This window comes from Scomber japonicus, chromosome 14 (assembly GCF_027409825.1).
Source record: "Scomber japonicus isolate fScoJap1 chromosome 14, fScoJap1.pri, whole genome shotgun sequence".
Taxonomy (NCBI): domain Eukaryota; kingdom Metazoa; phylum Chordata; class Actinopteri; order Scombriformes; family Scombridae; genus Scomber; species Scomber japonicus.
In genome coordinates, this window is record NC_070591.1 from 13,753,133 (window position 1) to 13,780,031 (window position 26,899).

The 26,899-nt window shown below is 40.2% G+C and overlaps 2 protein-coding genes across 2 annotated transcripts in view; both read left to right on the forward strand.

Moving 5' to 3' along the window:
* Nucleotides 1–584: 584 nt before the first annotated feature.
* Nucleotides 585–7,112, forward strand: chrm3a (cholinergic receptor, muscarinic 3a). The gene is made up of 2 exons (XM_053332943.1): nt 585–596; nt 5,148–7,112. Exons 1-2 carry the CDS (start codon nt 594–596, stop codon nt 7,110–7,112), a joined length of 1,968 nt encoding a protein of 655 aa, XP_053188918.1. The 5' UTR covers nt 585–593.
* A 4,937-nt stretch (nt 7,113–12,049) lies between these two features.
* Nucleotides 12,050–26,899, forward strand: part of fmn2a (formin 2a) — a 39,565-nt gene continuing 24,715 nt past the window's right edge. The window contains exons 1-5 of the mRNA XM_053333075.1: nt 12,050–14,264; nt 17,356–17,528; nt 21,504–21,656; nt 22,923–23,707; nt 24,212–24,353. Coding sequence (XP_053189050.1) covers nt 12,050–14,264; nt 17,356–17,528; nt 21,504–21,656; nt 22,923–23,707; nt 24,212–24,353 — 3,468 coding nt within the window. The remainder of the gene's footprint in view (nt 14,265–17,355; nt 17,529–21,503; nt 21,657–22,922; nt 23,708–24,211; nt 24,354–26,899) is intronic.

Genomic DNA, 26,899 nt, shown 5'->3' on the forward strand with positions numbered 1-26,899 from the left:
TGCTCATTCCCAACTGAGCTGAATTAGTATACAGCATGTCTTTGCAGGGGTGAACAAAGTTATGTGGTCGCCCTTTGGGCTATCAAAATACCTATAAGTCTAGCTCTTCCCTTACCAGTGTACCTCTCTTTAAGTCTACTTTTAGCAAATGCCACTGCAGTTGTGACTTACATCATGTGTATGTGTAGCATTAGCAAATGTAAGATAAAACTTCTGGGACACAGTTGGTCCCACTCCAGGCTTCTCTTACCAGCAAGGCTGCTTCGCTCAATAGAAGGAAATCAATAACTCCACAGCAGTCAGTGTTGTGGTACTACTTGCCAGATCACATTTCCCCCTGAAACAAGCACCCTCACCAACTTTTATCAGTTAGGATGACTTGCATTAGACATGGTATATCTTTGAGTGTTATCCAGTGTTGTGAAACAACACATCATCCGGCTTTGAGGTAGAACAAAGGCTTGACAGAGATGATTGGTTGGTAGTTTTATGAATACAAATCTTTATGAGATTAAATTGAAGGCATTGAAGGCATTGAAGGCATTGCAGGCCTGCTCTGGCAGCCTGTTTGTTAGGATGTGTCCCTGATAACTATGGTTCAATCTCAGCACTGGACCTTTGTTGTATGTCATTCCCTGTCTCTCTCCTCTTCTTCCCTGTAATTTCTCTGTTTGAGTTATCACTGCTGAAAATCTTGATCTCTCATACATGCTGTCCGTCTAATTGTCGGATTTGGATATTATGTGGTAAGGCAGCAGTGTCCAGCCAATAATAATAATAACAAACATACTACTTGCATCTCCTGGGTTTACTAAATATATATGCTTCAGTCTGTAGTTTCTCTCTTGGATTTGCTGAAGCTTGACAACTCCAGTTTTGTCAGTCCAATCTAGCTGTCCGATCTTTGATTAGTTTTTCAGCGGTTGTATCGTCAGGTTGTTTTTCAAGTTGAGTCTTGTAATGCTTTGTTTGACAGTAGTTGTGTTCAAGCTGCTTCCGCCTGAGTTGTTTTTTACCATAATGCTTTACCATACTGAACAGCTAAAACCTTTGCCTGTCTCCAGATGTCCTCCTCCACTGCCAGCACAAAGTACACCGTACATAATTCACTACCACCAAATTTTAATGTTTGAGACAAAGCTACATGAAACAAAAGGAAAGTTGATGTATCTTTTATTTTCTTTCATAATGCAGACACTGCCTTGATTAAACCTCTTTGACTGCTATGTAAATAAAGAAAAAAATGTTTTATATGATAACTTTGGGTATTCATTAGGTTGCCTAAGTGATCAATATTCAAATGATTGCAGGTTCAAGCTTTATTAAAAAGCATTTGTCAACATCATTCATCTTTGCTGGACATCATCTGCTTATATTACTGCTCTGCTAAATTAATTGATGAAAACATAAACTTCCAATGGCTACATATTAGTCACCCAATCATTTAGATGGATCCAGCCATACTGGGACAAGTGCCTCAAAAGGTCACCACACACATTGTGTTGCATCACAGTAAATGAGTATCGATCTCTCTGTGTACCTGAAACTATCACATCTACGTGCCTGGGAGTTAAACTTAGGATATGGGGCCTAATGTTGGCTTGGAGAGACAGTGAGAGACTTTAATAGCGTCATTGTAATTGCAGCTGCAGATTGTTTCAATAGCCCACCCATGTTGGAAAAGGATGTTGTCATCTGCTGCAAGCAGTTTGCAACTGAACAGGCTTGATGAGCTTGATAGTGGAAAACAAACACTAAAACTGTTTCTGCTCCCAGGAGACAGCAGAAGTAAAGTTATGGTAGATAACCTTTGCAATCAGAGGCAGCAGCAAGTATAAATATTTTTGCAGTTGCATAAAGCAATATAGTGCATGGAAGTAGAGCATGATTACATATGATTACATTTTAAAGGGCTTGATACTTTAAATCATTTCAACTGAGGGACTTCTTGATCCACATGTACCCACAATGAATTACTGATGTAAAAAAAATTAGGCAAGTAAAGTACAGGAAGTCTGACATTTGTCTTTATCTAATCCGATCCAATCTTTTCTCCTGTGTTCTGCAAGCTGCCTTTGACTTTATTCTCCAGACAAGACAGTCAAGACTTTACTGTGCTACTATTTGCCTAATTTTCCTTTTTTAAATTTGTTTTTCTAATTTCATAATTCCATCCCCTGTGTTTACAGCAAGGTAGCAGATAGACTGATTTCCATACCCTTTGAGCCCTTATCTTCACACAGACACATTTTGCCCCAGTAAGCCAATTAATAGATATTTAACACTCATTAGTAACACATTGCTGTCTCACATGCTCTGTATAATTTGCTTTGTGAACTTAAAAGTAAACCTTGTTTTCTTTAAAGGCTTTTACGTTTTCTGTTTATTGTAAATGTTGGAATTCTTTACATATTTATCAGTGGCATTGTTGTTTTATACTCAGCTAGGAATTTGATTTGTTTTCTCCTGGTTCTGTTTTTTACTCACAGTACATTGATACAATTCCAAGTTTTATGAATACATATGCAAGCTTACAATTACTGTGTGTTTCTGTGCAGATATGACACAGTTGTATGCATGTGATGGCGCTCCTCTAACATAAACAGTGAAATGTAAGAGGATTTTGTATAGTGTGTGTGTGTGTGTGTGTGTGTGTGTGTGTGTGTGTGTGTGTGTGTGTGTGTGTGTGTTCAGTGATGCAGTCATGTGTCCACAGTGAGGGGATAGCAGGAAGCCTCCTGATAATAGTAGTAGCAGTGTGCGCTCAGTGTCACAAACGGCTGTGAGTTGCTGTTGGCTTCTGGGATTCTTTAATAGCTCTGTGGGAGGTCTGAGATTCTGTCAAGGCACAGGCGCAACACTCAGCTTCAAACACCTTTCCCTGTGAGATGAAAAAGTGTGTGTGTGCAATTGTGGCTTTGTATGAGTGCTACGGAGTGTGTTTTTGTGCTTGTGCTTACAATGGTTTTCAGCACATGTATTTGGCAGGGTATTTGTGTAAATGGTGTGTGTGCAGCAGTATGTGTGGGTTAGAGGAGGGATTTGATTTTTCTTACTTGTCTTGCCTGGTAACAGGTCACTGTTGGTTTTCTTAACACAGGCTGCCTCCGGTTACTGTCAGGCCTAACATGCACCATTGTCAGTGGAAGAACAACACATTCAGCTTTCACATTAAAAAAGGAAGCACAGTGTTATATGCTGCACTTGGACCAATTGCCTGCAGTTTATTTGAAATGAATCCAAATGAGAGTAATGACTGCTGCAATCTCAAATCACAAAAAGCAGCACTTTTCATCATAGTTGAAGGTGCTGCTTATAGTGACTTATGGGAGCTCTGGTGCTGTGAATCCTGAGTTTTAAACACGATTTTTAGAAAGTGCATCATGATATTATTCCTCAACAAATAAAAAATAAAAATAAGTATGCCCATTATTACACATAAATATGAATGCAAACAAAATATAAGTATAATTGACTAAATTATAGCAATGTTTAAAAAATAATTATAGAAAATATGCATGAGTTTCTAAATAAAATGCAGAATGTGATTTGTAATTTGTTGTTGCTTTTGTTAGGGTTAGGGTAACCCTAACCCTAACCCTAAAATTGTATATTTCTACATGACTGTAGAGAAATCTACAAAACATTCACTGAGCTGTGACAGTTCTACATTCCTCACTTTTCTGTTTTTCATTAAGCATAGCTTTTTTTGTTTACATTACACAAACATACATAAACATACGCACATCTGAATGCAAAACCCCACATTCCTTATACATAATTACATTGCAAAATTTGAATTTGGTGTGACATGCTGCTATGAAATGTCATTTAATCCAATAATGAAATAACAGATATGACAAAAACAAAAGGATCTTTTGTTTATTGTTTGTGTTTCCATCGCAACGTTGATTTCCAATCAAAAAACAAACGGCACTCCACACTCTCTAGATCACGCTGCTAGCTCTTGCAGTGCTATTTTCTCTCTGTTTCACCATTAGGTTTTGTCTCCACATCGCTTTCTCTGCTTAAAATCTGTCGTCAACTTTCTTACTTGGAGGGCTCCTGGAACACCAGATCAAATCTGGTAGCTTAACCAGCACCAAGACTTTGTATAATCAAAATGACACCACAATCCTCTGTATTCAGACATGAAAATAGACCAGGATCTTAGAGTACTTGATTAATTGATCTCTTCATTGTTCTCAATGCCTCCTACTTTCTGCAAGCTCATAATTACAGCAGGGTGATCCACAGCCAAAAGAAAAGGATGATGTTTAGAAAATGTTATAGCCTTGCCAGAGCCAGCAACATAATCAGTGACTTTATTCTGTCTTTGATATGCTTTATAGCTGTACAGTTTCATGGCTGTCATGTTCATATTTTAGACAACTGAATCAACAGAGTTTGAACAGTAAAAAGACATATCACTCTTTTTCCTTTGTATGTGTTTGATTGACAGACTGACTGATAGACAGACACCAGAGCTGACACCAGAGATACATTCTGAATAAAGATCACCAGCATGTTAACTCAACCTGCCACACCTGATCTGACATCATGAAACAGCCCCTCTCCGAGATCTAATGTTGTTCAAGGTGCAAGCCAAACACAGTCATCTCTACAGACAACCATTAGGGAAAACACATTACCTGTGTGTAAGCTAAATGTTTTTGCAATTGGCTAGATGTCATAAGAAGCAGGTGGCCACTGCAAACTTTCTGTCTGACTGAAAGTCTTTGGCTGTCTTGCCTTGTTGATTCAAATGTCAAACTGTAATTCAGTATATGTCAATTTATTTAGTACAAATATATAATTTGGCTTGTAATGCATTTTCAGTGTGCATGCGGATCATCTACAAATGAAATTACAAGACAATATTTAACAGGAAAGAAAAACAAACATCTTTCTTCAACTGCCTTTTTTTAGACATCCAGCTCGATAAAGCAGGTTTCTAGCCTCACCTACTGGATATGAATAGGAATGTCATGTGTTATTTCTCTGTTTCATTCTCTTTGTCACTCTATCCTTTCCCCCTCTCTACCTCTCCTTTTGTTCCATAGTCTTCCTTCTCTCCCTAGTCCCTACCCTCTAACCTATTTTTTTCTGTTTTTTTCTACTCTGTATATCTCTTTAGAATATGCCAGGACTTAACAATGACCTCCAACAGCACAGACCCTGGTCTCTTCCTGACTGCCAACACCTCGCCACCAGCGGTAGGAGCCTATCCACTATCCAATGCTCTCCACCAAGGAGGAACCGGAGGAGGCCCCTGGTGGTTTCCAATGAATACCCTGGGTGAAAATTCCTCTTCCACCAGCAAACTCTTAAACCTTACCTCCGAATCACAAAATGGGAACCAAACTACAGCCCATAATCCCTTGGTTAGCCACCCTGTGTGGCAGATTGTCATCATTGTCTTGCTTACAGGTATGCTATCACTGGTCACCATCATCGGCAACATCCTGGTAGTGGTATCCTTCAAGGTTAATCGCCAGCTAAAAACAGTCAATAACTACTTTCTACTGAGCTTGGCTGTGGCTGACCTCATCATAGGGGTCATCTCCATGAACCTCTATACCACTTATCTTGTGATGGGCTACTGGGCCATGGGCAACTGGGCCTGCGACCTGTGGCTGGCTATAGACTATGTGGCCAGCAATGCATCAGTTATGAACCTGCTGGTCATCAGTTTTGACCGCTACTTTTCAATAACCAGGCCACTGACCTACCGTGCCAAACGGACCACAAAGCGGGCTGGAATCATGATTGGCCTAGCCTGGTTTGTTTCTCTTGTACTGTGGGCCCCCGCCATCCTTCTATGGCAGTATTTTGAGGGTAAAAGGACAGTACCTTCAGATCAATGCTACATACAGTTCCTGTCAGAGCCCACTATAACCTTCTGCACAGCCATGGCAGCTTTTTACCTGCCTGTGACAATAATGAGTGTTCTTTACTGGCGGATTTATAAGGAGACTGAAAACCGTTCGAAGGAGTTAGCTGAGTTGCAGGGTTCAGGGTGTCGTGGTGGCATACGAGGAAGAAATGGGGATGGGGAGAGTGAGCGAGCCCGTTTTGTACATCAGACAGGAAGCTCCAGGAGTTGCAGCAGCTATGAGCTAACCAGGTTGTCCCAGAGAAAGAGCACATGTCGGGAGCTGTTTGACCGCTTCCGCTGTTGGCCTGGAGTTCGTTCTTGGAGACCTGGTAGCACCCGACAAGGAGATGGAGACCCAGACCAGAGCAGTAGCGACAGCTGGAACAACAATGATGCTGCAGTCTCATTGGACCACTCTGGGTCTTCAGAGGATGAGGACTGTGGGGGCGGAGAGATGATTTCCCAGAGTCATGCTATTTTCTCCATTGTTCTCAGCCTGCCTGGTATCAAGGCTGCTGTCAACTCTCAACTCACTTCATGTGAGGATCTGGATGCAGCCTCAGAAGAAGACCCCCTCAGAGGGGCGGAGTATAACCGAGACAGCCTCTCAACCATCACCACCAACACCACTGCCGCCACTACTCCTGATGGAGCAAACAATACAGAAAATAGCTACCACCAACGCTTCTGCTCACGCAAGGTTCAGTCCATGTCTAACATCCAGGCAACCCCTAATAGAGGCTCTCTGGATGGTCCCCCAACAACCACTACCACTGCCACTGAAACTAATACCACCAGCACAACCACCAAATCGCCCTCTGTCCCAATGTCCTTCAAGGAGGCAGCTCTAGCTAAGCGTTTTGCATCCCGAGCTCGGATTCAAATCACCAAGAGGAAGCGCATGTCCCTAGTGAAGGAAAGGAAAGCAGCTCAAACTCTTAGTGCCATTCTCTTTGCTTTTATCATTACATGGACACCTTACAACATCATGGTGCTGATAAATGCCTTTTGTAAAGTTTGCATCCCGGAGACCCTGTGGGCAGTGGGGTACTGGCTGTGCTATGTGAACAGCACAGTCAACCCCATGTGCTACGCCCTGTGCAACAAGACTTTCCGTACAACCTTTAAGATGATACTGTTGTGCCGCTGGGACAAGAAAAAAAGGAGGAAGCAGCAGTTCCAGCAAAGGCAGTCAGTGGTCTTCCACAGGAGGATTCCCAGGGAGTCCACGTAAAGGAAAGGAAGTTTAGATGGTTGAAAATCAGAAATTGTAAGATTTCACATAGGAGGAGGAGAAAGAAGATCCATCCATAGAGTTGTTTCTGTGGAGTTTCTTTGCTTAGAGATCCTAAATGTGTTTCTCTGCTAGTGCATCACACACAGAAATCCTTCGTGATGGTTTTGAGGTCTGTGTCAGTGCATTCATTTAGCAAAGCTATGTATATGCATGAAGGGGTGTATAAGGTGAGGTCCAGAGATGAAAGCTTTCCCTCTTGAAGAACTCTCTACCATTTCACGAAAGTGTAGCTGAGAGAAAAACAAACTGAGTGGACAATAATAGAAAAGGGCTTTAAAATGCATTGCAGGAGAAATATTGAAGTGCAATTGACACAAGGGTCAATCTTGTGTTGGATATCTTTGTCACAGGGTTGGGGATTCACATTTCTTATCATTTCTCTCTGTGGGTAGCTAGATCTGTAACGTGCAGAGTGGTTTTGCATTTCAAACAAAACTATGTATCTGTAATACGTCACTGAAAATCAAGACAAACTGTTTTGTGTTCACAGGCTTCTGCGTTGTACTGATTTAACTTGCCATGCTCCTGACTGGCATGTGTTTTTATCAGAATATCTGTACATTGCCTTTCTACATGGATATAGCTTTCCTGTGTCTGATGAAATATAGAGTTCTTAAATTGTGTCCTTACTTTCAGTCAACAGAGATCTGTTATTTTTGTGATATTCATCTTTGGTTTTCTAAATATTCCTGAGATTTTGAGCCAGTCTGAAAATGATTCTTCTGATGAACCGAGTTGTGAATATTCTGTGTGGCACCACAGTCAGTGAACTGCTGTTGTGTTCAATGTGATTGTTGTGGTTTTTATGGTGAAGACAATAAGTACATTGGTTGTGTTTTATGTACTTGCGGTTTTCTGTCATGAGTAATGATTATACAATTATGATATTCTGTTTGTGTACATTTGGATATTTCTGACTTGATACACAATGATTGATTGCACACACAAAGATGTCCATTTATAAAGATGTGTTTTGGATTTTACACTATTTTAAATTTCTACAAAATGACACATCTATAGAACACTTTGTAAGATGCTGTCCATCTTTGATTTAGTAGAGCAATGGCAGCCTCTAGTGGCCTGCGAAAGACTTGTTGTCCAGGCTTTATCACTTTTAGTCCAGCTTCCATAGTGCAATATCAAAGTCCCATTCTGCCAGTACAAAGGCCAGACAAAATTGTGAAGCAATTATTCATACATTCTACAAGTCTGTTTCATGAATTGGCTTATTCATTTTAATTTGTATTTAAAAAATCTATTTGGCATGTAAAAAAGAATTGCTACAATCATTGAAGGTACAATATTTTCTGTTTAGTTTGTTTATGATTTATAGGTGATTGATTTCTTCTTCAATCTTATTTCTGAGACTTACAGTGATTGATTTGTAAATAGAGTAGACCCTTTTCACAGCAGACATTTTCACTTGTTAAAGCAAGAAAAACATTAATAACATTAATGGTGGCTCCATTTAGGTGAGCCACTTTCAGGGCTCTGGTATTGTGCATGCTCACTCACTGACTCGGCTCACTGGCACAATTAATGGAATTGGGCCATTGTTATTGTTATTATTCACACCTGTGCATTTCCTGCTTTGAAAGGTCAAAGTGTCTGCTGTGAAAAGGGTCTACTGATAGCTGTCTTAACAGTCTACATCAGGTACAAAGAGTGAGAAAACACCGCATACCAACAGACGTCAACATAAAGATGCCAACTAAGGCAAAAACATGTTTTTATGCTATTGTAATGCACATTATATTATTCTTTTCATAAGTTTGTACATCATTGCAGCACCCAAATCTTTTAATATAAAGGCATTGGAGGAAAAGATTTAACTTTATTATGACATCAAGCATACTACAGATAAGAGTGTAATGTTTGATTATAGTGGACACAATAGTCAAACATAATGGTATGATTTATGTGCTGTAGGCAAAAGAGAAGTATCCCATGCCTGTTATCAGTGGATATTTGGTCTGCTTTCAACACAATGACTCCAGTGTTCTTCATTGAAAATATGAGATTTTTTGTACTTAAATATTGGGAATGTAAACTACCAAAATGGTGAACACAAACATTTTGTTACATTTCAAGTATGCCAATCATACTCATATTTTATGTCAATAAACAAACAAAAGATGTTTTGACAGAAATTATCAGTTTTTTGTGTCACAAGTTATGATTGTGTTGTTTACATGTTTGATGTAATTTATCTGATCTTTTTTTTTACCCAGGGTAATTTCAGGGTAGTGCTTTTTATTCAGTATTGCCCTGCCTCATATACACACTATAACACACATTTACATCTGAAACCTGTCACATACCTCACCTCACCAAAGCAGTTAGATCCCTTCTTTGATGTCACCTCAGCAGTAATTAATGGGGACAAGTGACTCCATGTTTAGTTATCTGAAAAGTTATCTGATTTTTGTATTTTGCCATCAGTTGTAAAAGGTCAAGACTGTTCTAGTCCAGTTATGATCAGGTCTATAAGAGCTGTAGATATGTCATATTGTGCAAAAGTCACTTTTTAACAAAGACAGATTCAATGCAAGTTACTTACTATTTTTATTATATGATGTCAACCTCAACACATAGCTGTACAACAGATATTAAAATAAATATTTCTTTATTCTCATTTCTAAGCACTCATACTGAAAACAAATGTGTCCTCTGCATTTGACCAATCCTCTACACTGGGGATGTCAGCCTGGGGACCAGTCCCAGTGCTTTTTGCCCTTGCCAGTGATCAGGGGCACTGACAGGAGTATTAACCCTAAAATATAGTCTTTGATGGTGGAAGGAAGCCAGAGCAGAAATACATACAAACACACGGAGATCATGCAAACACCACACAGAAATGACCTGGGATCACAGGGGTTCGAACCCATGACCTACTTGCTGTGAGGCCACTGTGCTTTGCAGTGTTTGGTATTATTATGGCCTCCATTCTTCTTTGGAGACTTGCTTTGAAGAAATGTATTGCAATATTTTGAACCTCCGAAATTGCATTTTTCCTTTGTTTTAAGATCACAGGCTGCTTCTTTGATTAGTATACAGATGTACAATTCACTTCCTGCCACTCAAATGTTGTACTGGGGGAATAGCATGATGTTGAAAATTAATTAATTCAAAACCAACTCAACATTACCTGCTCCCTGGAAAAGGCCTCGATTTTCATGCAGTTAATTAATTTTTCCAGTGGTGGCCCTGTGACAACTACACATCCTGCCAAAACCATAACATTGAGTTGTACTTTTTATGTGTAAAATACTGATTGTCTTAGTGATAATGATAGTGTCAGTGCTCTACTAGCTCTTGCATTAATCACTAGACTTACTGGTTCTTCAGAAGTTTGCCTAATCTACCAAGTTTTTAAATATTTGATGTTTCTTTTTGTTTTTTAATTTAACATCCTATATGTTAGTGAAATACCTCATGGCTCATCAGAAACCAGTAGTTGAATTAACAATAGTCACACTGATATATTGGGTAACAGCTTTTAGTGGGAGGACACAGCTGAAACGAATTTCTTGATTGGCGGGATGGACTTAAAAGTGGCACTAGGGTGCACTAATCCAAAAGTGGAGAATGCTGAGCCACTTGATATTATGTTTGGTGGTGGAAGTGTTTGACTAATTTTCAGTTAAATATGATTCCTGCATTACATTCTGACACTACAATATTAACATGGAGTATCTGATTTGACCAGAAACTGAATAAACAAATAAGTGGTATTTGAGTGTTGCACATTTCTAAATGTCCTCATGATGAAGCCCGATGAAGTTAGTGAGGGGAGTGTCAGACAGTGCTAATGGGAGATGGCTGAGGAGACCAGACATGTGATAAAGAAAATACCAACTTCATGTGACCCATGGATAAGGAGCGGCTCGGTGAAGACAAACACTCATTTGTGTTTCCTTCAGTCAGTTCTGAATCACTGAGGAGAATCCACCAGGCAGGCAAGTACACTGTCATTTATGATATAAGTAACTAAGAAGTTTCTTCTTTCTCAACATTTCATATATTGTTTAATTTGACTCGTGTTGTAAAGTGCTTCATAATATTAGTTTTAAAGCAGACCAAAACGTCCTGAAATATCAAGAAAGGGAATAGGAAACAAGTTTTTGTGAACGAGTTGGCAATTTCTGGTAAAAGCTTCTTCTTAGGATCCTCCAATTGATTGGTGTTTTTAATTTTTAACCATTTTATTTGTATTATTGCTTAAAACCAGCTACTTTTGACTTTTCTGTAAGAAATTTAAAGCAGTCTTGATAATGTGTGTTTGTTGACTGTCCTTTGCCTGTACCATGTCTATATGCATTATGGGTGTGGTACTGGCATTTCTTGATGTGCACACAAATTAAATGTCCACTAACAGTTAAGGATGTTTGGAAATTAAATGTTTGCCATAAGTGTCATTTGGCTTTCTTAATGGACTCAATACATATCAATTGACAATATTTATCAACAAAAGGTGTTTTTATTATTTGTGAAACAAAGATTTCAAACTAATTTGCTACAATTAAACGATTATTTCGTGCATAATTACATAGGCTACAGACATAATGGCAACTTAATTTTATTTTAAGTTACAGTAAAAGAGACTGATATGAACAATTGGATGTTTGTTTGATAAAAAAAAAAAGTGAAACCAAATTTTGAGATGACTTGACACAAAAATCCACATTGCATGGCAACAAAACAAATCAAAATTCAAATGTCAAATTGCATTTTATCCTTTCAATCCAGAAGATAACTGAATGTCAGCCCTGCTTTTGTGAAGCTAAGCCAAAATATAAAGTGAATGAATGTGGTTTGTTCTTTTTCCTTTACATCAGCCGGTCTCCCCCCTGGATGAAGCCACAGTGGTCAGGATGCAGACTATTAAGACAGTGGAGACCCAAGTGCCCTTTCTGAAAGAGAGTTTCTTTACCACTACTTTCAAAGGCAGGAGGAAGAGTAGCGTTACCAATCTCCTTCGTAAACAGCAGCACTCAATCCTTAATCAACAACACCACCAACAACAATGTATTTTAGAGCACCAGCCGCAGCATGCAAAGCAATTTCTTTTCCCCTCATTTGAAAACGGACAAGGGCAGTGCACTCCGGAGCTTCAGCGCCTAGCTCGCTCAAATAGCAGCCCGTTATGCAAGACAGATGAGTGTACAGGAGCAGATGGGGATAGAAAGGAGGGGCAAATGGAGAGAAAGGATCAGAGAGTGAGAGAGGATGTGCAGGGGAGGGGGGCAGAGCGAGGAGTGAGTGGTAGTGAGCCCGCGGCTGTCAGTGCCAGTCTCCTCCTCCTTTCATCATCAGCATCAACAGCACTGGGGAAGGCAGCATCATCCTCACAGCTGCCTTTAACTGTGGTGAGTAAACAGCAGGGATCATCTAGCTCTGAGAGGACGCTGACCAACAGAGGACCAGCATCAGCCCAGGAGGAAGCCCAGCATGCCCAGTCTCGACCCCAGCAGAATGGCCTGTTAGCCAGGGGTGTCCGCCTGCTGAAGAACATGGGGAACCAGGAGGCAAAGCAGAAGAAAGGAGGAGGTGGTGCAGCAGGAAGGGATGTCTCCTGTGATGATGATGCTGATGAGAGGGAAGTAGATAAAAAATCTAAGAAGTCTAGCAAGACCAGCAAAGGAGGGGAACAAAATGGTAAGAAGAAATCAAAGTCAGAGTCGAAGGGTTCTGTGTTTTCTGGCATGAAGATCAGGAAGAGTTTTTCCAAGGCAAAAGGGTTGTCTAAGGATGACATGTTGGAAGATGGGAGGTCAGCACATTTTGACAAAGCAGGGCTCAAGCCTGGTGAAGAGGCAAGCCTGTCAGCTGATGAGATGGGCATGCTAGATGGTGAAGGGGATCTAAGCTATTTGAACACAGACAGTCACCAATCCATTGTGGATGAGATGGGCCGAAAGACGAGTTCTGGGTCGGATGCTGACCATTACAGTTTTCACTCAGCAGCAGCTGAAAATGAAGATCTGCTTTTTGACATCCAGCAGGCCATAAGAAACCAATGTGTGGCCAGTGACAGGGTTCTAGAAATGGTGACTGGTCATTTATCAGAAGAGTTTATCTCTGGGGGGAGCAAAGTCCCTGAGAACATATCTCATCATCTGCGTAACTTGGCTGAGGAAGTTTTCTCTCCACCTGTTGACAGTGAATATTTAGCTCAAGAATATAAAAACTTGGAGAACGAAGGCCGTGTCATACCCATATCAAGAAATTCATCTGGTCCTGGGTCCCTGAGCGAGAGTGGGCCACCATCTTCAGCCCCTGACACAGAGAGAAGCAGTGGCAGCCTTTTCCCAAAGACCAACAGCACGTATAGCTTCCCTGATACTACAGCCACTACTACCTCCTATGAGAGTGCTGACGAGCCCCAGGATGACCTGGAGAGCCCATTTCTGCACCCACAGCTGAGTCAAGGTAATCGGGCTGCCCAGAGCGAAGTTACAAGTGTGCCATGTGTCCGCTTGGACCCTACAGGGGCAGGTGCAGGGCCAATAGGAGTTCACAAGAGTGTGAGCAGCATGGACCTGTCTATGGAGAGGGAGGAGGTTGAGGAAAGTAGGAGGTGGGACTTCCTGTCCCTCAAAAGGAGGAAGAGCAGTATGTCCATTAGCCAGCTAACACCAGACAGCCCAAATGCTTCTCAACCTAGACGACCATCTTCCAACTCCCCCTCAACTGTTAAGCTCTACCCTCCAGTCCACCCCTCCTATGTTAAGACTACCACCAGGCAGCTCACCTCTCCAATTGGCTCCCCCATTACCAGCCCCAATGTGCCAAGGAAGGATGCCATCTCTACTTCAGTGGGATCAAGTGGGGGCCAGGGGTTTAGGAGACGCAAGCAGAGGTCCTGTTCCATTGCTGGGCCCTTCAGTGTGTCTGCAGACTGGTCCACAGAGGTGGATGAACTGAGAGGAAGGCAGAGTGATGGGGCCAAATTCTCAGAGCCAGAGACACCAGAGAAGGGTTACACAGAAGGGACTTACTGGACTCTGGGCTCTAGGAGAGCACATTATGGACGCCAGACCTCCAGTACCACTACTACTACAGCACCCTACCTGGATGTCTTCTCTGGTGAGTCACATATGAAGCAGGTGATTAATATGACTAAACAAATTAAGTTGAATCAGTCAGATATAAAGTGCTGTTAATAAAACATAAACGACTGGTGTAGACTCACGCTTTGGTTAATGCATAATTATGGAAATAACCCTGTAATCTATTAACAACCTAACTTCTCATCTTGAGCATCATTGCATTGATTCTTGATTGCATTTGATGACAATAGTAGTGGTTAGATGTTGGTGTCAACTTTAAGATGGTATCAACTTTATGAATTATGTTGCTACTTTTTTTTTGTTTTTTTCAATGGGGTGATTGGTAATATTTAGGGAAGCGAGAGTGAGAGGTATTTTTGGACTCCTTGACTGGTAAACCAGAAAGGAGTAGCCTCTTGAATTGTGAAGTGGATAATACAGGGAAATATGAATGGAGCCAGGAGGTCTGTCTCAGAGGAAGTAATGAATGAAGAGGTGGCAAAGAAAGGATTAGAGCAAAATGGTTTTCCTGACTGAAGACATCTGGCTGACTTACGTCACCGACCTACAATATGGGACAGACCTCTTTTTAAATACTGCAAAGAAAGGCACATATACTTTTGTTTTGGCATTGATTTAAAAACATTTAGAATCACCTTTTTAGAAATTTCTTTCAAGAGCTGGGCACTCAAAGCTAATGTTCCTAACAGGAATAACCAATGCATTTATCGACTACTGTTTATTCAGTCGCAGATTTGGTCCTCTAGTGATCATTTGGCAGCAGGACAGTTTATGTGAGACTGACTCAAAACAAACAGTGCCCCTGTTCATATGCAGAAGAAGAAATGTGTGTGTGTGTGTGTGGCTCATGATGTTTTTCATTGTTGTTTGACAACAATGTAGGGCGATGGCACAGAAGAATACACTACAGTATCAGGGTTTAGTTATATAAACTACATTTTTTCATAGGATGAAAATATAAATGGTTTTCATTGGATTTGTTGGCAGTAAAATAAAATGGAACATCACCAGACTTTAATGTAGTGGCCTGTGTGGAAGTTGCACCTCAGTACCTCAGTAAATTAATCATACTTTTACTTTATTTTCAAAGTCATATTGACCCCTCTGCTCTCTCAGAAGCATCCTTCTGACTGAGAATTATATCAGGGGAAAACAAGGAATCCTCCCATTTAAAATATTTGAGTAAGTTAGTCATTAATTCCTATTGTTGCAGGGATTTCCCAATGGGCAAGATATGACTTTTATTTGTTTGGCTCCAAACCTCATCTCCATCTAAGATTAGATTATTATGCAATGGTATTATGAAATGATTATGGTAATTGCATGGTGATTTAAATTCTAATGACTTACAAATGATCACATTATACAAATTATCACAGTGGGCATACTAGAGTTATGATTTAAAAGTACAATAGCTCATAAAAACCAAGATGAAACAGTGGAGGTTCTCTATTGAGTGTCTTTTCAGAACAAATGCCTCCTCTAATGAAACAATGTCACTCTGTCCTCCTTTCTGTTGTGGTGACTTTCAAGAGCTCAGCTGCCCAATGCTGTCTGCCTGTGCTCATAAATCAGAGGACCGAATGACAACACTGCCATCCACCCACGGCGATGCCATCCTCTGTGTGCGTGTGTGTTTTTGTTTTGGGGCCAGTAAAATCAAAGTGCACACTTGTGGATGCTAAATCCAAGTGACAGTTTATCTGCATGACAAAAATGAGTCATGATATGAGATCCGTTTGCATTTCATCAGGTGAATTTACTGCAGTTCCATTGTGTCTCAAATCCCCATTGACAACAACAATTAGCCTAGGACATATTTCTTAACTGAAGAACATATGCTGTCCTGTTTATATTCACTGAAAATGGTTATTTCAGCACTGAGGTCACTCAGTCATTCAGCAGTACATGTGATACTGATCAGTTCAGCGAGTTTTCCAGGTCACATGTGGCCTTTAGGAGGCTGTGGGAAAACAGAAAGGAGAGAGGAGGAGTGGATAAAATGATAATTTAACTGTCAAACAACTGCATACATATTCCCAGAGATTGATGTGACAAATTCTGGATTTACATGGTTGAACATGGATCTGAATCAAGTGTAAGAGTTTAATTGGTCTGTGTCTTGAAGATTGTTCCTTGCCTTGACAATTATGTCACACGATTTATGAGAAATCCATTCCCAGAGTTACCCTTCATTATTATGTCAATCTACGTGTTTAAATCAACGTCCACAGGGCCGTAAGTCATAGGACTTCTTTAATTTATCTGGTTTTGTCCCCTGAATCACATGGTTTGTAAAATATCAACAACGTTAACAACTCACTGAAAAGTGTGTCAGGCTTGGACTTAATAAATAATAGTTGTGTTTTCTTTCAGGCTCCACATGCTCCATTTCAGCTTCATCTTTCAGCTGCTGTCATATAGTTGATATTTTTTCCAGCCCCCTAATAATTACTTTTGCTTCTGTCACCACCAAAAGTCAGGATTTGTCCTTAGTGAGGATCCAAACCTGCTCAGGGAGTAAGAGTTTTCATTTTCACTCTGTGACAAAAAATCTTTATTCTTTGCTTGCTGTCTACCAAAACTTAAAACCCTAGAGTCGATTTTAATCTATCATGCCTTTTAACTATTTTCTCTTTCTGACACCCAAAACTTTTCTAGCCATACTATGTTTATCTATCATCTATAAATCCTAAATAACAGTATAAAAACACAAACTGATTATTTGATGTACTGTATGGCACCTTTTTTCTTGTAATTATTTAGCATTTATTAGTTTTCTGGTGCATGCAGGATATCTCGAGAGGCACAATTAACACTATACTGCATGTATTCACTGACAGTGTATATGGTGTGAGTTTAGTTTGCACATGTAGGTGTTTAATTATCACATCTGAAACTGAGAGATTTATTTTCAATTCTTCTGATGGATTAACATGAGGTGTCTTCTTGAACACTTTAGCTAACCGCACCATATTAATTATATCTAAAAATACATAATATAAAAATAGTAAGTCCCAAATGGTTTCAAATGTATCTGAACATCCCTCTCTGTACATACATGGAGCAATAATGGAGGCCATTCTTGCACTTTCTTCCTATATCAGGTCGAGCTCTGTTGGACAGGCTGTGTTTTCATCAAGGAGATGGGTCTAATGAAGAGGCAGCAAAGGAACTGTGTCACCGAATGTTGGTCCAGGGTCTGCTTCACCCTTTCAATGACAGTGCTGGAAAGCTCCATGGTGACATCACTGCCTCAGCCACTACGCCAGTCTTTAATGTAAGGGCTTTCTCTCCACTATGTGCCACCACACTCCTTTTAAAAAAAAAAAGAAAAAAAAAGAAAAAAAAAGACATGGCCTGGCATTAGCTTGACCCAAGGCTGTTGTAGGAGCAAGTAGGAGGTATACTCAGACAGTATTCATTTTAACACAACTTGAAGGGATGTAGTTCAATCTTTAAAAACATGAAGATCAAAATTTAATTCACTGAATGGCTATCAGCACTTGAAAGAATTATAATGCATATTTTAGTGATTATCCCAAGGGCAAACAAAGAAAGACAAAATGATTTCTCAGAGTAATTTTTTATTGTAGTTGAATGCCTGAAAGTAGGAGAGACATTGGCTGGTAGACAAAGGAGGAGTTTGTCCCAGTAGATCAAATACACTTTCGAAGAGTCTAGTGCAATTTCAACTTTAGTCAACCATTTTCTGTAGATATATAATGCTGTGCAAAGCTTACCCAATCTGTGTTTCTATATTTACTGCTACTGTGATTCATCCCAGAGATAGTTCATCTTGTAAAGAGCAATAGAGCATGGAATTTGGCTGACCATATGAACACTGATTTCATGAATCTTTAATTCTCTATCCCAGTAACGCTTTGCTCAGACCTAATCTCATGCACATGTGTTATCACATTACCCTGCACAGTTCACCACAGCCACTGTCAGGGCCATTTGTATCAAGTGTCCTTGTAGCTTGGATTCATCCAACAAAACTGATTGAGGGATGGAGGTATAACTGGAGAAAATTCAGACAAATTCTCATACTATATATTAATTGGACTATATCACTTGCAATGTGTGTGAATCTTTAATGAGAAGAAAAGATAATTAAATTAGCTGTCTTACTTCATTTAGAGATGTCAAAAGAAGCTTAGTTATTTCTTTCATGATGATTGTTATTTATAGCCACACCACAGACTGTATGAGCCACATTATCAGCAGCATGTTCCCCATGGGAGGGATTGTAATCACTTTGATAATCCCCTGATTCCTCATCTCGCACCATCATGTTAAAATTTTAATTTGTCATATTTTTTCTTTTGTTTATGACCAAATATGTGCAAAACTAATGGCTTTCCCATCAGCCTCAACTGTGCTTTGTGTTTTGTTCTAATTGGACAGATGTTAGCATGCTAACAGACTGAACTCAGATGGTGAACATGATAAACATCAGGATGTTGATGTTAGCATTTAGCTCGATGCAATGATTTGCCAAGTAGGCTACAGTCTCACAGAGCCACTAAGCATGGCTGTAGACTCCTAGTTTTATTTTGTCTGTTGAGTACCAAAGAATGTGAACAGATTAGTGTTAGTCACTAGCTGCATATGGCACCTCCCCCACAGATATATACATATATTGTTCTTGCATTTACAGTATGCGTAGCTTAACAATATGCATAGGCTCATACACACAACTTTACACACACACACACACACACACACACACACTTTGCCAATAGTCCACAGTTGCATGAGTAAATTAAAGACCCATACATGTTCAGGCTTTTCTTGCATGGCTGGATTAATAGTAGTCCCTCTGACACTCACTCAGACACACACACAAAAGCACACATACACGTCTGTGCTTGCGTAGACCATCTGCTGACCATGTTATGTAACAACTCCACGTGCCTTGGGCTCAGGCTGCTCTTCCCCAGCAAAAAGCTCACCATGTCAGGATGGTATACAGAAACTCCTGGCTGCTGTTTTTTTTCTCTATTTTTTTTTGTCCCCAGTCTTTGCCTTCTTCAGTCGGGGGCTTGGCCTGGAGTCCTGCATTATTCAGCCTGACCAAGAATAACCTTTGCTGTTGCCATTGCGAGTGCAGATCTCATTGTTATTGCTTTCTATCTTACAGTTAATCACCCTTCTAAAATAAATGGTTTGAGATCACCACAGTCTATCTTTGCTTCAGTGTAACCTTTCCCCTTTTAATATCTCTCTTTATATACACGTCTCCTTTTACAGTTAAATTCAGTCTTGAAATTAATCACTTATTGCATCATTTATCTTTCTTTCTTTATTTCTATCCTTTCCTCTCATCTTCTATTTTCCTTCCACTTTGCTACCTTAATATGGCATTGTATCCAATTTCATCACTGTATTTTGCTGGAGTGAACAAATGTACTCATGGTTGGTTTCTTGTTCTACATACTGCCTGGAATTAAATACTCCATCAGCTTCATTCAGTCCAGAAATGTGGTTTGGGGAGGATGAGTATCCAAAAACTGAGTATAAATCAAGTGACAACCTTTTTATACTTGGCAAAAACATTGCTGAGTGGATACTAATGAGTGGCATGGGTTTACATCAATCTTGCATGCTTTGTATTGTGTGTGTGTGTGTGTGTGTGTGTGTTTGTGTGTGTCTGTATGTGTGTGTGGTCCAGGTATTCCTCACGTTGTTGGGACATAAATCTGTTTACACAGTCATGTTGTGGGGACTACCCTCCCTTATGGGGACACAAAAATAACAAAGAACAAGTCTCCTTAATGTAAATGATTAATTTTAGGGTGAATATCTGGTTTAAAGTTAAGGTAAGTTTAGGATTATGTTAAGGTTAGGGTAATGCTTAGGGTTAGGCAAGTAGTGGTTACGGTTAAGCTTGGGATAAGTCCCCAGGAAATGAATTTAAGTCAATGTAATGTCCTTTTGAAGTGATGGAAACATGACAGGGCATGACTCAAATCTCTTTCAGGGATACACACTAGATTTAAGACCAGTTGACTGGCGACAGCTTGTGTAGTGGTTATGGTTAGGGTAAGTTTCCAGGAAATTAATGCAAGTCTATGTAAATATGTCAACAGTGACTAAAGTAAACAAGTGTGTTTGTTTGTGGCTGTTGGTCAGGTTGCCAGGATCCAACTAATGGGTTTTCTCCTGAAAACAACACTCAGCATCAAACATCCATATAGTTTGTGTCTGACTGAGAAATTTAAAACCTCAGAATTCTTACAGTACAAATGATTCACAAACACATTAAGTTTACACAAATTGAGCATATTCTTGTACTCTCCTTGTTTAAAATTTGTTTTACACTGGTACATATTAGCATGTGGTTCATCACTGCATGGCATTAACCTCACTGCATTTGTTTCCTGACAATAAAATGGGAAGTACCCAAGCATTTAGGATAACACAAAGGGCAATCTAAGCTTTGGTTTAAAAGGGGATCTGCTCTAACTGCAGTGTCTGATATGGTCTTCAGAGTCTTTTTAAATAAGTACTTTAAGATAATATAGAATATACAAACACTAATTCTCAGATTATAATTAGACTCACATACCTACCTACCTACAGCTATGATTGACATATAGTCCCTTATATGACACATAACAGTAACATCAAGAAGCTGCCAAAGATGCACTGTGGTCACATGTTGAGGCATCTTGAAGGCAGTATTGCATACACATGTCCAAGTGATTATAAAGTAGACCATTTGAAGAAAGAGGGGGAGGAGGAGTGCAGAAATAATTCTTTCAATGTGTCTTCAGGCTTAGTTTTTATCTCTTACCATTGACGCACAGCCCTTTAATAAATGAGGTCGGACAGTAACTCTAGATCATAGAGTAATGTCAAGTGAAGACGTCATGTTTCATAATGGAACAGTTGCAGAATAAAACACTGACAGGACAGTTAACTTTGAAAGCCAGCCTACTAGTACTCATTAATTATTGTACCTTTTGACTTGTGTAAACGTTACGAAGCCTTGAGAACAGAAGCTAGAGATTCATAATTAGCTTCACAGTCTCTGTTTTTTGAACTAACTGCTGTATTGACTATGCAAAGGGGAAGAGAATGTATGGTTCAGCTCCTACTGCTTATTATCCTCAAGTGTTTCCACACTTGAAGCTTGCAGAAAGAGCTACCACTTGTCTCAGATCATTGGGGGATGTTATTAACCTTTTAATCACAAGCATTTAACTGTGGTTTTGATCTCATTTATATGCACTTGTAAACTCTGCAGGAGGAGCAGCTGTACACCTGGGCATCTGTTGGCCTGCCAGTATCTTCCCACCTGTGGGAACTCTATGCGGGGCGAACTGCAGGCAGAGTACAAAGCTTGAGATCTCCTTTGCATCAATCATCAGCCAAGAATGCAGGAGCACTACACTCTCCGGTTGGTTTACTATGCATTTATAACTATTTTTCAGTGTTTGCCTTGTGTACACAATTCTTGTTGTGACTGGTACTGTGCAGCATTTGAGGGCAGTTTTACATTTTTGTTTTTTCACTACTAACATTAGATATAATCTTAATCCTCGAAACTACATTAATGAAATTGACAAACAAATGTTTTGGCTTTGTCTTGTCACTCCTATATTTATTCTTATTTTCTTCTTTAATGTTACATGTACAATGTTTAACTCAGCACAAATTAAACATTCAAAACTGTTAGTCTACAAATCTAAATTATGTAAATAAATGATATAGAGTGTACCATTACATATTGTACATACATATCTCTGCAAGAACCACTTACTGACAGATATATTCATTGGAAAAGTGCTACCTTAATTGCTTTTATAAAAATACACCAGCAAAATACTGTGTATATTCTAGTAAAGAGTAAAGTGCTCAACATAAAGAAAATTTCAGACCTGGATCCTCTTTCTCTTCCTCCCTCCTAAACCTGAAGATTTTTTTTTTTTTTTTTTTGTCCTTACAGGATAAATGATATGGGTACATTGTGAAAGACGGTATTCTTAAGGTTTTCTTTTGATGCTAATTATATCTTGATATGCAATCCAAAACTGCATAACCCATATTACCCATCTGTATGTTGACAGACATAGTAAATCTCAGTCACCTGCACTCATTAGTTGCTATGGATAAGCTCCTTTTAGCTAAATGGCTTAACTGTGATTTGTTCTTTTCCCACCAGAGGGCAGGCTTGTCTTGATAGACTTACCACAGTCAGCCTCCCTGCGTCATAGAAGAACTAATAAATTAGGAAGGCCATACTGACTCAACATTCTCTGTAACATTCAATGATGTGACCACAACTTGGGAATGTGTACTAGCAGACACAGACCCTCCCCATGTGAGGCCCAACGAGACTCACTGTCTCTGGGGTCAAATCTCTCAGTATCCCCTCATCCCTGCTCTAACCAGTCTGGAGCCAGAGGTCTGATGGAGTCTAGACATAATGGACTTTTTTGACCCTTCTTTAGCTCATAGCCTTGTCACTAAGCTCCCTCAGTTGTGGGTGTTTTTACTGTTTTATAAAAGAGTAATTTATTTAAGGATAATGTGTCCAAGACTTGTGAGCAAATGTTTATGTATTTTAACATTTAGAGGGAAAATAGGCTTGAATACCTGCTTTTAAGTACCTTTTAAGCTTTATTTGCATGTCAAGTTAAAGTCTTATTGTGTTTGTTTGCAGACAGAAACCAGCAGGTTGAAGTCAGGTCAGTCATCCTCAGAGGATGAAAGCTGTCTCATCCCTCAGCTGGAGAGGACCATCGATGACCTGCGGATTAAAATTGCTATGTTGCAGAGCCAGCAGGCCTCCTTGGCAAAAGGCAGCGGGGATAATATGGGAGCCCTGGGTACTGCCCACCACAAGGCCTCACAGATGAGAGGAGAAAGATTGGGAAAGATGAGCCAGGAGGTATCTGTCCAGACCTCGCCTGTGGAGGAGGGATTTAAGTTTGATGTGCCTTTCAGCGGAGGATCAGACAGTGTGTCGTCCTCTGTGCCATCCAAATCTACAGAACACTTTGTCTGCGTGTGCCAGCAGAGGCAGCAGAGCAGCACGCATTCAGTTCCCCCACCCCCACCTCCACCACCATTACCAGGAGGTGCTGCTCCTCCACCACCACCTCCCCCACCTTTACCTGGGGCTGGACCTTGTCCACCACCTCCTCCTCCTCCTCCCCCTCCTCCACCATCAGGTTTTGGACCTCCACCACCTCCTCCTCCCCCGCCTGGTTTTGGACCTCCACCCCCACCACCCCCACCGCCGGGTATGGGCCCTCCTCCACCACCCCCACCACCAGGAATGGGTCCTCCTCCTCCACCGCCACCCCCAGGGTTTGGGCCTCCACCACCACCAGGCCTCATGCCCTCCATGATGGCCCAGGAAGCTGCCCCTGCCAAGGGAGTGATAGAGCCCCCCAAGCCAATGAAGCCACTCTACTGGACACGCATACAGCTGCATGCTAAAAAGTAAAGATATGCTGAATAAAGTGAAGATAGATATGGATCATTTGCACAAAGGTATTATCTGAACAGTAGAGAATTGAGAGGAAACGTGTCCACTTAAGATAAAGATCGGCCACATGCTGTGACGGCAATAGAGATGCTAACCTTGTGGAAAATGAAAGTGATGCAGACCAGGCACTGTGGTCAGCAGTGAGTTGACTTGAACCAGGTTTTCTTTCCTTAATAAGGCTTGGAAAAGTAGTAGTAGAGTAAACATCTAGAAATAGACTACTTGATTTACTGAAATCTAAATTTAATTGCTGTCTGATAAAACTGTCAAGTAAAAAACTTTTGGATTTTCCTCTGCAAAAGATGACAAATGAGTACTTTTAAAAAAAGTGAAAATCGAGAATTATCGAAAAATAATAACAATACCACTTACACCATGTAGTATATTTCACTGTAGATGGCAGATTATAGCTTACATATTTGCATTGTGAATTATTCCTTTTTTAACCTCTCTTCTAGACAGAGTGACTCACTGGTGTGGGAGAATATCAATGAACCAGCTGTAAACTTTGAAGAATTTGTGGAACTCTTCTCCAAAAGTGCTGTTAAGGAAAAGAAAAAGCCAATTTCCGACACAATCAGCAAGTCCAAGGCCAAGCAGGTATGTTTTATGATTTTGTATTTTTGTGTGCTTGTTCCTTTCTGTTTGTCTGTCTATATATACGTACTATTTCTGTGCTTATTTGTTTGTTTGTGAATACAGACTTGTGTGTGTGTGTTTGCATATCCCCTGAATTCACGGAATATAGAACACTTTAGAGCTCATATCTTCACTCTCTCCACATTGTCACTCTCTGAGTTGCTGTGAGTGACAGGAAGAACTGCTACAGCCAGACAGTTATTATGTGGTGTGAGCTCTGGCTCCCACCCGACTCCCCCGTGACCATCCAGTGGCACTGAGCCAATGTCTTGCGTGCGGTGAGGAAACCTCACAGAGAGAGAGAGAGAGAGAGAGAGAGAGAGAGAGAGAGAGAGAGAGAGAGAGAGAGAGAGAGAGAGAGAGAGAGTGATGTGGTTCCTCCCATTGTGCTTTCTGTATGACTTAGTTTAATAGTGAAGAAATATTTGATATACATTTTAAAACTGTTCTAGTCAAGATTTTTATGTTAATCTACTGTTTGGCTAAATAAATGATCTAAATCACAAATAATGTTGCACCAGGGAAGAACTTTTTCCATCTAATTGAGACCCAGTAGGATCGCCCGACAGTGTTTGCCGAGATGAAGTGTAGGTCTCAGGCATGGATATTGGTGGGAAATCTTCTTGGTTTATGAGAGGGGATGAATTGAAACTGTAAGCCAAAATATGAAACCATTTCCAAAAAATTTTCCTGCTGAATAGGAGATTGACTAAACTAAGATGAAGAAGGCCTGTCAAGTGTCTCACACTTGTTTTGCCATCTTATAAAAGTCCCAAAGGATTATGAATCACTTAGGTGCCACTTTCAGTAAAAACGTCACATCTCTGATACTTTTGAAGAATATGGAAACATGATAGCCAAAGACTTGCAAGGTAGATCTGCAAATCTGTAAGTCTGTCAGAAAGGTAGATAAAAACAAATCTGTAAGTCTGTCAGAAAGAGAAAATATCTCATATATAATGAGCCTTCTCAGCCACTATGCATCTATTGTTTTCATCCGTTCATGTGTTCACTTGAGTGTAACAGTTCTTGCAATACTCAGTATGTAGGAGAAATATGTAATCTTCAAGCTATGATGAAGATGCAGCATGTGCTTGTAAATCAGTCACAAGCATGAGTTACTTATATGTTTACATGAGGAATATGCCGGTACCAGGAAGTAATATGGTAACTGCTGTAGCTAGACTAAAATTCTCATGTATGGGGCTTTCTTTTATCATATAATCTTTCAAATTATTCTTACTGCATGAGTTTTTGTTTCCATTAAATTAAGACCATCCTGGAGAAAATCCATGCTGCTTGTTACTACTACCGGGAGTCACTAAAATCTGAAGTTTTCAAATTCTAGGAGGATATCATCTGAATAAAGTATATTGCTCCTTTTAATTATTTTAGAATTAGAATAATTTCTACAATTCCAATAATTCATTGCATCATCATCCTTTACTTCCTATACAGTCTGTTGAAGCACTTGCATAATGCTAGGCTACTCTTTTCATGCAAACTTTGATCCATATTTTTCTGTATATAATGTACAGCAATAATGCAGCTGCTGTAATTTTAGTAGACTGAAGCTAAATGCACAGCACAATGTAGTTTTACCACCCAAATCATTTTTTTTTTGGGGGGGGGGGGGGGGGTCATGCAATAGAGCACACAGGTAAACAGCAATGGGAAAGAATAGATAAGCTAAGCTAGTTTGCCCATCACAATCACACTTAAGCTCAGGGATTCCTTTTCAAACACACTTCAAAAATAGCCATCAGTAAGTATGTTGACACTCCAGGAGATGTCAGATGGTTTTTATGACACCAGAGAGACACAATAGCGGTCATTTACATCTGTACAGAGCAGCACTACCCCTGCAAGCATAGATAAACAGTAGCGCTTTCAGTTTGATCTAGAAGATGAGACAGCACTGAGAGACCAAGAACAACCAGAAAGCACTTTCCTGTATTAAAGAGAATTCCCTGATTGATGGAGCTCTAAATAAGTCCGCTACCACATCACGAAGTGGCTCATGTTGTGGTTTTGTTGTTAAATTGTTAGAGACAAGAGACAAATTGAGATGGGTGTGGGTTGAATTCCCTTGGTCATCACTGCATGATGCTGCTGTGGATGTTCTCAAACACAGCAATGGTGCCAAGGACATTGAGGCCAGCAATAAGCAAATAAAAACACTTGTTTCCCGCTCATGAGGACCAGCCCCAGGCCTCAAGACTATTGATCCCATCCCCTTGTGTGGTGTGAATTCAACTGCTTTACTGATGAGAGGGGACAAGCAACCTCTTCAGAGCTACCACTAGAGAGCAGCTTTGACGTCAGTGCTCGGCCAGTTTAAATGCCTTTGCTGACATCAGTATAAGACGTCAGTGTCAAGTGTTGACCCTTCTTTCTATCTGCACAAAATTCTGAGTGTTTTTTTTTTATCCTACCCTATATATGGCGATGTAATGACACACTGAGTGCACTGCTGGATTATACCGGTGACATAAAACTGCTCAAGA